The 12855-nt window shown below is 39.5% G+C and overlaps 1 protein-coding gene across 12 annotated transcripts in view; it reads right to left on the bottom strand.

The window, feature by feature from the left end:
* KPNA1 (karyopherin subunit alpha 1) overlaps positions 1 to 12855 on the bottom strand; it is a 484825-nt gene that overhangs the window by 435439 nt on the left and 36531 nt on the right. For all 12 annotated transcript variants that reach the window (XR_012656904.1, XR_012656906.1, XR_012656905.1 and 9 more), the window contains exon 6: positions 7679 to 7810. Coding sequence is in view for 9 of the 12 variants with exons in the window: in XM_075071590.1 (XP_074927691.1) it covers positions 7679 to 7810 (132 nt within the window). In the remaining 3 variants the exon portion in view is untranslated. The remainder of the gene's footprint in view (positions 1 to 7678; positions 7811 to 12855) is intronic.

Genomic DNA, 12855 nt, shown 5'->3' with positions numbered 1-12855 from the left:
TTATCTCTTGGGAAGCAGAGAAACAGGTTATCTGGAGGTCCCCCCAGGGGAGGGTTGGGGACACCAGAGAGAGGAAAGGGGGGTCAGGCCCTATCAATTCCTGACCTGGTGGCAGCCTATCAGATCTAAGCTGGAGATTAAGCTTAGAGGACTTCAAGCTAGTACCTTATATTTGAACTCTAATGTTCAAATCGAGGAATAATACAACAGACCCACACTGAGAATGGTATTTAAGAAAATGTCCATTTTCATAGTGTACATGTGCTAATATAGAAAAAACAGCTAGAGAGTTTCCATTCCTGCCATTTTATATGCTTTAAAGGTGATTCTTGTAATTGCTCTAAAATCCAAACAGTTATGCAGATTGTTCTGAAATTTAGTGTTCCTCACAAGAGTGTGGGATAGCATAAGTGATCTAAATCTGAGGTCATTTGACCATGGATTACAGTTCCTCCCACCTAAAACCGGTTTCCTTCTGCTCCCTTGTACTGTTAAACTGATAGGTATTAATGACTGGCTGAATTACTGATCTCATTGAGACGGATGGCTGTGAACTCTTTCAATTAACATAACTAAGAATAAGTTAATGACACGCCCCCACCTAAAGCAAAAGGAGTTTTGGACTAAGTGGCTGGAGGTTATCACAATTTATGAGTCATGTGTGTGTCAATTTTATTTTCCACAGGGATGAAATCCAAGTATTTGGGGAAATTAAGACACGTGAATGCTTCCTAGGAGGGGAGAGGTACTGGGGGAAGTGGATTTGGGGCTGCAGCAAGATAAGGGACGTTTATGGAGTCAGAGATAAATGGGGATGGTGTGGTAGGGAAGGGGAGAAAGGTTGGGGTCTTAGGTGAGGGACGCTTGTCACCCCCACCTCTGCCAGTGCACCCCAGCCCCCTGAATTCCACAGCTCTTCCAATGCACCCTAATCATTTAGCATCCCCACCTTCCTGTACCCCATATCTCTGCCAGTGCGTCCAAAATTCCCGGCAGCCCCAGTGCTGCCAGTACATCCCAATTCATACACAAACCCTGCACACATGCACCAATTCACTTAGACTGTGAGCTCTTTGGGGCTGAGATGTCTGCTATTATTACAGTGTCACAGAAGCACCACTATAGGTAAGGTTCCATCACAACTGCTGTTTCTAGGGCCACGTCTAGACTACCTGCCGTATCAGCAGGTTAAAATCGATTGCTCAGGGATCGATATATCGCGTCTCATCTAGACGCGATATATTGATCCCTGAGCGCGCTTATATCGATTCCGGAACTCCACCAACCCCAACGGAGTTCCGGAATCGACATGGCGAGCCGCGGACATCGATCCCACGCGGTGAGGACAGGTGAGTAAATCGATTTTAGATATTCGACTTCAGCTATGTTATTCACGTAGTTGAAGCTGCGTATCTAAAATCGATTTTCCCCCATAGTGTAGACCAGTCCTAGGTCCTAAGACTGACATGCTGTGTCAGATTCTTTTGAAATTTGGTGCACTTCAGGAGGGTGTAGGTAGGGTAGGCTTTGAGCCATTTGAGCTAGGATCTGCAGAAATACAAGACGTTACATATAACTATAGATAAAACTCATGTTGCTTGCTACAAGTTGTCTGTTATAAATCTTCCCCCCCCCCTACACACACACACCCCTTTTCTCCTTTAATAGTGACAGATAGAACCCTGCAGGTAAGAGTAAATGGGTTGTAAAAGCAGGTGAGGAGCTTATACATTTCAGCAACTATGGGGCTGGCAGAGTAAAGGCATATGTTAAAAGCGCTTAATGTGGCATTGCTGAAAGGGCAGTGTTAAGTTTTCATAGGCAATCTTAACTGTGCATGTCCTGGTTTTCAGAAGTTTGAGTTTTGCTCTATTCAATGTTCTGCACAGAGATGATATACCACCAAGCAACCTTCATTCTGCAGTAACATAGTTTGTTACTAAGAATTAATGCCAATCAACATGGGCTTATGGAACTAACTTGATAACTTTTCTGGTGAGACTACCAGTCTGACTGATAAAGGTAATAGTGTCCATCAGGGTGGATAAAAATCAGATTTAAAAATAATAAAAAAAAAAAAAAACAGATTTTTTGATAAATGCTTTTTGAGGAAAAAACCTATCTAAAAATAGTTTTAATTAAGACACATTATAGCTCAAAGATATCTCATCACGGAATAGGGATTATAAATTCTAATTCTATAGTATGAGAATATATTCATGTAATGTTTAAGAAAAGTTTTGTAAATGAGTTCCAATAGTTCATGGATTAAGGACCCAATCTTATGGGGTTCCAGGGGCTTCTGTAGAGAGTTTAGAAGAGAACATCAGAAATGCTTAGTTTTGCAGTTCTCAAACTGTGGATTTGTCTCTCCAGAGAGAACATGCTTGTTAACAGCAAAAATGTATTTAAATGAATAAACAGAGGTGAGGGATAACAGACCTTAACCCTATTGTCCCCTCTGCAAATTTGAGTACACAGAGTCAATCCCTTACCTCTCTCTAAAAGTGCAAAGCTTCAAAAAGTTCAGTGAATAGAAGATTGTTGGAGGCAGAATAGATCTGGACAAGAAGAAGTCTGGAGATAAATGTGAGAAGGGAGGGACAGGCAGTAGAAACAGAAGTGAAACTGTTTGAGCAGCATATTCCAGAAGTCTTGAGGTCTTTCTGAGTGTAGCCTTCATTGATTTGAGATCTACCATGGAATTCTCTCCCTAGAAGGGAAAACTTATGATGGCAGCAGGTCATAAAAGAGACCCAGTATGGGAATAAGAACCATTCAAGAAATATAGGTTTGCTGATGATGTTTTAAAGAAAGTCACACCAGTGAACTGGTGAAAGTCACTTAAGCATTTGGATTCAGAGAGACTGATGCAGTGATAATTTCACTTTTAACAGCAGTACCTTCTTCTGCCAGTACAGAAAGAATATTTTCTTCATTCCAAATTGAGACATCATTTGGGACCTGAAAAAGCAGGAAAGCTTGTTTTTCTTTTCCAGATTATGAACAATCAGGAAAATGAAGGTGAAGACAACTGAATTAGCTGGAGAACCCGATATTTTAAGTTTCCCATGTTGACCTGACTGACACAATTGTTTTAATTTTTTTGTTTTTAAATATTTCATTTATTTTAGTTAAAAATAATTTTAACAAAAACAAACCTGATTTTAAAAAACCTGAATGTTTAACAAAATTAAAAAATTCAAATGCTCATTTTGTTCAAATATTATGTTTGCTGTTGAAGAAAAAAATCCAGAATACTTAACGTTGTTGTTTTAGTTAAATAAAACAATTTAAATGTCTGTCTGGTGGTGTTCTTCTCCTAACACGCATGGCAAGAAAATCCTCCAAATATTAATGATTAACAAATTGGAGATAGTTCACCTCTCAATGACTTCATAAATATCTGCTTCAATTACCTTTGGTAAATGAAATAACCAAACAATCAGTCATTCTCTGATATAGCTGTAAAACTAATCTGAAAAGTTTCCAAAATAAATCACTTTAAAAATGTATAGTGTGTACCTTCTAAAAATGAAACCTACATCTACCTCTGAGTTGTGAAGAATATGTATTAAGGTTATAACAACCAACAAGTATGCACTTTTATGTAGAAATCCATGATTACATCAAGTCTTTCTGACTAGTGATTTAAATCATGATTTAAATCAAATACACCTTGGTGTCCATGCAGCAATTTTTTGTAAGGCCGCTGACTTGGTACCACACAGCATTCTGATTAAAAAGCTAGAATAACACAAAGTCAGTGTGGATGAAAACTAGCTAACTGAGAGGTTTCAAAGTGTAACTGTAACTGGGAAATCTAGAAGCACTTGTGATTTTTAGTGGGGTGTCTCAGAGATCGGCTCTTCATTCTACACTATTTAACAGTCAATGAACCGGAAGAGTGATGCTGTAGCCAAAAAGGCAAATACAATGCTTCGATGGATAAATAGGTGAATCTTGAGTAGAAAGATATTACCTCTGTATTTGGTACTAGTGCAGCTGTTACTGGAATATGGTGTCCAGTTTTTGGTTGGTAGCTTCCTTAGTGTGTGGGGTTGTTCAGGTTTGTTTGTTTTTTTCCTCCAGTAAACTGAACCCCACCACCACCACTACCACAAGTTCCACTATGCTGAAACAATGATTTCTGCACAGGTCATCAGCAGGGTTAGGACCTTTAGACCCACAGCACAGATCTGCATCATCTGAGCTAACGGAATAAGTGGTAACACTAGTAGGCTGTTCTCACCAGCCACAAGAGACGGATACAAAAGGCTTTACCAAAGGGTCTCACAGATACTTGCTAACAACATAATATAACATAAGCTCCATCCCCTGTCATTCAGTTCCAGAATGGAAAGAGGTAAATAGTGGTGTCCCCCAGGGATCTGTACTGGAACCTGTGCTGCTCAACATACTCATAAAAGATCTGGAAAAAGGGGTAAATAGTGAGGTGGCAAAGTTTCCAAATAGTGTAAAATTTCTCAAGATAGTTAAATCCAAAGCAGACTGTGAAGAGTTACAAAGGGATTTCACAGAACTGAGTGACTGAACAACAAAATGGAAAATGAAATTCAATGTTGCAAATGCAAAATAATGCACACTGGAAAACATAATCCCAACTATACATACAAAGTGATGGGGTCTAAATTAGCTGTTATCACTCAGAAAAGAGATGTTGCCGTCATTGTGGATAATTCTCTGAAAACATCTATTCAGCTTGCAGTGGCATTCAAAAAAAAACTTGATGTTAGAACCATTAGGAAAGGGATAGATAATAAGACAAAAAATATTATAATGACACTATATAAATCCATGGCACACCCACATCTTGAATACTGTGCGCAGTTCTCATTACCTCATCTCAAAAAAAGATATATTAAAATTGGGGAAAGTACAAAGAAGAGGAACAAAACTGATTAAGGGTATGGGACAGCTTCCGTATAAGGAGAGATTAAATAGATTGAGACTGTTCAATTTATAGAAGAGGTTATTAAGGGGGATATGACAGAGGTCTATAAAATTGTGAATGGTGTGGAGAAAGTGAACAGGTAAGTGTTATTTACCCCTTCATGTAACACACAAAACAGGGGTCATCCAATGAAATTAATAAGTAGCAGGTTTCAGTCAAACAGAAGGAAATACTTCTTTACGTAACACACAGTTGATGTGTGCAACTCATTGCTTGGGGATGTTGTGAAGGTCAAAACTATAACTGTATTCAAAAAAGAATGAGCTAAGTTCAGGGAGTATAGGTCCATCAATGCCTACTAGCCAAGATGGTCAAGGATGCAACCCTATGCTGTGGGTATCCCTAAGCCTCTGACTGCCAGATGCTTAGAATGGATGACAGGGGATGGATCACTCGATAATTGTTCTGTTCATTCTCTTTGAAGTATCTGGCAGTGGCCACTGTTTAAAGGCAGGATACTAGGCTAAATGGACCATTGGTCTGACCCAGTGTAGCCATTTTTATGTTTTTATGTTCAGAGAAATGTAGAAACTCAATTGGTTCAATTCCAAATTCTGGATGGGTGTTTGCTCTAGTGGCTATAAATCATTTTGCCCCATACTTCTCTGCTCTAACACCACTTCCCCAACAACTTCTATCACATTCTCCGCTCCCTTTACACTCCGCTAAATCCTGCCTGGTCCCCCTATCCTCATCTATCCCCCCACTCACCTCGTGCCAGCTGGGGTGGCACTAAAAGCATAGGAGACAATCTCCCTAGTCTGAGTTCCTGTGTTCAATACTAGGAGTAACAATTGCAGGGAAGGTCCTGCTCAGCCTACAGGTCTGCGATGTAGTATGCTAAACTGCTCTATAGGTATGGCGCATGCTAGTGAAGACTGAATTTGGAAAATAATGCCATTAGCCTCTAACAAACCTCTGAGTATGTGCAAACTAATTTTCAAAGGCTTACAACTTAGCCAAATTTGGGTGGATTGTCACAGGGACAACAGAAGGCACAGGCCTGACACTAGGGCAGATTCCCTGTCACATTTCCAGTCACTTCTCAAAAAACAGGAGGCACAAGCGTTTTTCAATTAAATGGTTAAAAGGATTTTTAACATAACATTTTCCCTAATCTTGTTCTCTGAATCAGCTACATTGTTTTACCTGAAACTTTTCAGAATAATTCAGCTGGAGATAGCCTTCTAGCATGAAATTTTTCTAACCCATCTTAAGTTTGGCAAAGCTGTAAGCAACTGGAAAGAGGATCTTCTAACGGAAAGTTTTAGACAACCTTAATTATAAGAAGCACAACCCAACACCATCTATAACAAGAACAGGTCAGTTATACAAAGTGATCTGTATTACTTGGCAAAATGGGCTCATTTGAACATGCATTATAACACAGCCAAATGCAGTATCATACATCTAGGAACACAAAGTAGGTGACACTTACAGAATAGAGAACTGTATCCTGGTAAACGGTCACTCTGAAAAGAACAATGGGTCATGGTGGATAATCAGCTGAATATGAACTCCCAGTGAGATACTGTAGATAAAAGGTTTCATTCAATTCTTGGATATAATAAGCAAAGAAATATCTAGTATAAGAAGGGAAGTGGTATCACCTCTGTATACAGCACTGGTGAGAGACCATTACTGCAATCATGTCCAGATCTTGTGATCTCAAATCACAAAGAAATTTTAAAAAATTAGAAAAGGTTCAGAAAAGGGACAAATTATTTGAGAGTGGGAAAACACACGCTATAGTGAAAGAATTAGGAAAGTTTGATCTATATAGCTTTCCCAAGAGATTGTTAAGAGATTACTCAATCACTGTCTCTAAGTAGCTACATGGGAAGATAGAAGACTCTTTAATTGAGAAGACAAAGAAATGACATCCAATGTCTGGAAGCTGAAGTTTGATAAATTCGGTCTAGAGATAAGGTGCACATTTTTAAAATAGAGTAATTAACTAATGGCACAACCTATCAAGATATGTGGTGAATTCACCATGACCTGAAGTCTTCAAACCAAGATTGGATGTCTTTCTAAAATATATGCTCTAGCTCAAACACAAGTTATAGGCTTGATGCAGAAATAACTAAGTGAAATTTTTGGCTGACGTTATGCATGAAGTCAAGCTAGATGTTCATAATGGCCCTTTATAGACTTTAAATATATTAATTTAGTCTGCAGAATACTTAACTGTCATGTACAGAATAAAGATTGAATGCTGTATTATTCCATTTTAGTCTCATCCTACGAAGAGCATTACTAGCTCCTTAAATTTGTATTCCGTTTCAGAATGTTACTCTTAAGACATGTAATAGATAAACAGTAAACATTGGTTAATGTTACTCATTCCTACAGGAGAAATACAATGATCAATAACGTACATTTCTAAAGTACCGATTTAAATACAAAGCGATATAACCTCCTTGGAAGGTAGGAACGTGTTATCCATTTTTAGAGATGACATATATTCACCCATTTACAACAGGTATATGACTGTCAAATATACCATTTTGACAAAGTAAGAGAGGGGCTGTTACAACCGCATATGCTAGCAAGTTACCACACATCTATCATAGATACAGGCGATTATACAGAACTCCCCTCCCAATTCATTCCTCCCTCCAAAAGCACCTGATTCTCTTGCTAGGTTAGTTCCTGCTCCCTTGTCTAGGAAGACTCAAAGATATCACCCTTGAGTTTTACCTGTTCCTGTACATCTTCAAACTCTGAACTGAGAAGCTCTATGAAGATAGGGACAGCTCCTGCTTGAATCACAATCCGAGTCTGATGGGAATTTCCAGAGGCAATGTTTGTCAGCACCCAAGCAGCTTCAAACTAGAACATGAAATACAAGGGCAACATTCACTAGCAGCATTCAGTAGCATACACAAGTAGCAGGAAGTGTAAACATCTTCTATAAAAAAAATGAACATTGCAGAAAATTATCGTGTAACTAAACGAATTAACTGGGCTAAATTTGCAAACATTTTCAAGAATAGGGATGTAATTTAAATATATTAATGAGAGATGATTTACAGAAACAATATAAAATTTTCCATGGCATCTCAGCCACCATTTATTTTTGTTATGAAGTTCCACAGAAGCTTTTACTTTGTTCCATTCTCTTTCCTCTTTGCCAAAGGGACCTATATGCAAGAATGGAACCCTTATATAAGAGTTTTCACACAGGGATAATTCTCAGAGCCTGTCAAGTCTCCCCGTCCAATGCACTGGTCAGCCGTCTACCCGAACATGCACTCAGAACCTGAGATGGAAAAACAGTCTGCTTGATGCAAGCTTATTGATACATGGACGAAAGAATCTATTAGGAACGAAACTATTAGATTTTAGAATCTATTAGGAACGAATATTAAGATTTTCCTAACCGCTTTCCATGATGTTTCCTTCTAATTACGACCTGATACTACTCCACAATAAGGAGTATAATATTGCTTTAGTACCCCTGTATCACTGCTAGGATTTATTAATTCATGATGTATTTATTTAAACACAAACACACACACACTCAGTTACATTAAGATTTTGAATAAACAAAATCCACATAATTAAACATTACAAATATTTTAAATAAAAACATTATTATTTAGGTTAAAATGTATGGTTTCGTAAAACATTTACCGGAAACGTTTACTGTGTCAATGGAAATGTCCCACCCACCACAATTTGATTCGATTCCCAAAGTCATATGGAAATGACTACATTTGCACTAGCACATTGCTACAATGTGCTAGTGCATGAGTCAAAACAAGACTATCTAGAAACCAACTTACAGTACAACCAAAAAATTATAGTTGAAATGCAAAAAAGAAAACAGCATCAATAGCTGAAAAGTAAACTAAACGTTATAAATTAATTGTTCCAATTTTAACATTAGTAATGAATTTTTAAATATAAATTATTCTTTATTCAATAATATCCCTTAAAAGGTTAATTTGCTTGACAATACCACTATTCATGGCTTCAGGACTACATATCTATCTTGCAACAGTCACTAACTTGCACATTAGAATTAATGATTAAATCAAATATAGTAAAGGCATACACAGAACCATAAGGAGATAAAATCAGGGCTCAGCAAGTAAGAGGAAGGTCTGTTTTCAAACTGCAATTTTTAACTTTGTGTTAATAATTTGCATTTGCAACTTTTTTAAAATAAATGTGCATTGTTCTGTGACACAACAAAACAGGACAGGCTGCAGTGAGGCTTCTAGTATTTGTGATGTCAGACTGCAATAGATATCTTCAGTGAACCAGGAAGCAACAAGGAGAGTTCACAGAACAGGGGAGGATAATTTCTTTAAAAAGAGACAGTTAAGATAAAAATATATTTACATTCCTGTAATTTTTCTTCTCTGAATTGGGCACCTGGTGCTCCATCATCTATTATGACTGGGTTATTTTTACTTATCTTCCAAGCAGAGACTCTCCTCTTTTTTAAAACACATTCCCTCACCCTCTAGCTTTACAACGTACAGTCATCAAGTGGAGCTGCTAAGAGCACTGATAGCCTCTCCAACTCCACCACCAAATGCACAAATTGAGAAGTTATATGGCCTGACTAATAAACATTATGAATGATTAAGCAATCTCCTGGCAACGTACTTTTACTTATTCACTTATTGTAGAACAAAATTTAAAAGACTTACAGCAAAGCCAGAACCCAGTATGAGGGAATCCCAAGATTTTCCATCTTTCTACAGAAAAGATAGATAGCTACATCTATTGCTAGTGTCCCAGTCTATGATTTGCCTCCAAAAGAAATAGGAACGTTCCCCCTTATACTACGCTCTGCCCCCCCCCAAAAAAATCTTAAAAAATGTAGGGGATGATAGTAGTGAAGACGACCAGAGTTCGGCATGAGCATTCATGCCAGAATCTCGTGAAGTAATGCTGTGTGTGCTTTAAAGCTTTGCTGAATTGGTTTTACATCTTGCAACAAAATGATGCACTCTCCTCCCTTGATGCAGACATTTTAGTGCAGAATCACAGTCCTCTGACTTGTCCACTGAAGTTCTCAGGTTCAGGGCATAAGAACTAGACACTCAGCAATAGCACTTCGATGAAAGCTGCTGTCAGATTCAATAAGATGGCAGGGTAGGCTGATCTGGCATGAAGGGTAAGTGGAAGGAGATGGACCTCAATCTGAAGTGTTCAACTGTTTTGATGGTCTACTGGCACATGCAGGCTGACAGTATTGGCTAGGCTGATTGTTAAGAAAAGCAATCAGCAGGTGTGGTAAGAAGGCAGTCTGGATTAGAGTACACTGACCTATGAGAAGCCAAACAGAAAACAAAAGATCTATTGGCACTGACAGGTTAGCAGTGTGGGCTAGGTCACTTTGCTGCATATTATGAAAAACACAGAAAGCAATCGTAAAATGGAGGACTAGATTAGGCCACACAGATACATCCCCTCATCTCTATTAAGGTGCCAGGAGAATAGAGGGTTAACTGTCACCAGCAGGCTGCAGTCTAGGCCAGACTGCTCTGCTGACTCAATGAGACAAAACCAGTGTGAGGAGTGACTGAAATATGAAGAAATAGCAGGCCAGGCCATGCTGCATAAACTCACTTCTGAAGGAGAGTTCTGGGGAACAAATATCTGTGCACATAACCCTGAGCCTTCCCTGATGTAATGGTAATTGGTACTAAGTATGGGGAATGGAGCCATTCAAGTGTGGGGGTTTTTTTTGTTCATTTCTTTTAAACTGGACGAGAGAGTTCAAGATACCAACAAGGACTAGCTAAGTCTCTTTGGGTATGTCTACACAACAAAAAAAGACCCATGGTTGGCCCGTGCCAGCCGACTTGGGTTTGCAGGGCTTGGGCTGCGGGGCTGTTTCTTCGCTGTGTACACTTCCGGGCTCTGACTGGATGCTGAGCTCTGGAACCCTGCGAGATGGGAGAGTCCAAGAGCTCAGGCTCCAGCCCAAGCCCAGAATTTCACACTGCAATGAAACAGCCCCACAGCCCAAGTCAGCTGGCACAGGCCAGCCACAGTTTTTTCTTTACTGTGTAGACATTCCCTTTCTGGAACATCTGGGGCAAAACACCTGGTTACTATGGCAGGCTGAAATCGATAGGGCATCCTGCACAGTAGGTTACAACTCCTGGATACCATAATTCATCCCAGATTGTTTTTTTCAAAATGCCAGCTCCTGCTACTTAATTTCTACTCTAAGCAATTAAAGGCTTGCCTGCTAAGTTGCTGCTGTTTGAGTCAGCCCTTGTTGCCAGGTTTCACCTTGGCGGAGGGCACTGAGTAAACAGGGAGCTACTGGCTTGGAAATTTTGCAAAGCTGTCCCAAATTTCTATCCCAAGCAGCCAAAAGTTTGCCTGCCACATTACTGCAGAGTGGGAGAGGTGGTGCATTACTGTACAGCTGGGCTGCAAGCAGAAGTCCCTTTGATCTTAGCTGGGTCTGCTACACTGTGAACGAGGACAAAACAGGTAATAACTGGCAGACTCCTGTTCTCAAAAACCCTCTGCCAACTGGGGGCATCAAGACAATGAAAAAATAAAAATAACGGAAAAAGCTCTTGCCTGGAGACAGAGAGGCATAGCGAAATCTTCTGTTTCTTCAAGTGAGGCAATCATTTATCTGAACAGCTTCTCTTGCTAGTAACTACATTGTGAAGCTAGAGGGAAGTCTTTCTGTATTTTTGGTTAGGGGGGGCGGGGGGAACGGAAGGAAGACAAGAGCTCCTTGCTCAGAAGATGAGGAATAACCCAGGTATAATAGGTTTCAGAGTGGCCGCCATGTTAGTTTGTATCAGCAAAAAGAATGAGGAGTACTTGTGGCACCTTAGAGACTAAGAAATTTATTTAAGCATAAGCTTTCATGGGCTAAAGCCCACTTCATCAGATGCATGCAGTTGAAAATACAGTAGGAAGATATAGATATATACAGAGAACATGAAAAAATGGGTGTTGCCATATCAACTCTAATGAGACTAATTGATTAAGGTGGGCTATTATCAGGAGAAAAAAAACTTTTTTAGTGATAATCAGGATGGCCCATTTCAAACAGTTGACAAGGGGTGAGCAGCAGTAGGGGGAGAATTAACATGGACAAATAGTTTATAGTTTGTACAATGACTCGTCCACTCCCAGTCTTTAGTCAAGCCTAATTTAATGGTGTCCAATTTGCAAATTAATTCTACTTCTGCAGTTTCTCGGAGTCTTTTTTGAAGTTTTTTTGTCGAATAATTGAGACTTTTAGGTCTGTATTTCAGTGACCAGGGAGGTTGAAGTGTTCTCCGACTGGTTTTTGAATGTTATAATTCTTGATGTCTGATCTGTGTCCATTTATTCTTTTGCGTAGAGACTGTCCGGTTTGGCCAATGTACATGGTAGAAGGGCATTGCTGCCACATATCACATTGGTAGATGTGCAGGTGAACGAGCCTCTGATAGTGTGGCTGATGTGATTAGGTCCTATGATAGTGTCCCCTGAATAGATATGTGGACAGAGGTGGCAACGGGCTTTATTGCAAGGATAGGTTCCTGGGTCAGTGTTTTTAATGTGTGATTGCTGGTGAGTATTTGCTTCAGGTTGGGAGGTTGTCTGTAAGCAAGGACTGGCCTGTCTCCCAAAAGTCAGAGAGTGAGGGATCATCCTTCAGGATAGGCTGTAGATCCTTGATGACAAACATCTATAAAATCTCTATCAAGCGTTCTTACAACTACAACACCCACCTGCTGAAGTGAAGAAACAGATTGACAGAGCCAGAAGAGTACCCGGAAGTCACCTACTACAAGACAGGCCCAACAAAGAAAGTAACAGAATGCCACTAACCGTCACCTTCAGCCCCTAACTAAAACCTCTCCAGCGCATCTTCAGGGATCTAGGACCTATTC

This window comes from Chelonoidis abingdonii, chromosome 1 (assembly GCF_003597395.2).
Source record: "Chelonoidis abingdonii isolate Lonesome George chromosome 1, CheloAbing_2.0, whole genome shotgun sequence".
NCBI lineage: Eukaryota > Metazoa > Chordata > Testudines > Testudinidae > Chelonoidis > Chelonoidis abingdonii.
Note: the sequence above shows the minus strand (reverse complement) of the source record. Positions and strands in the feature narration are given on the sequence as shown.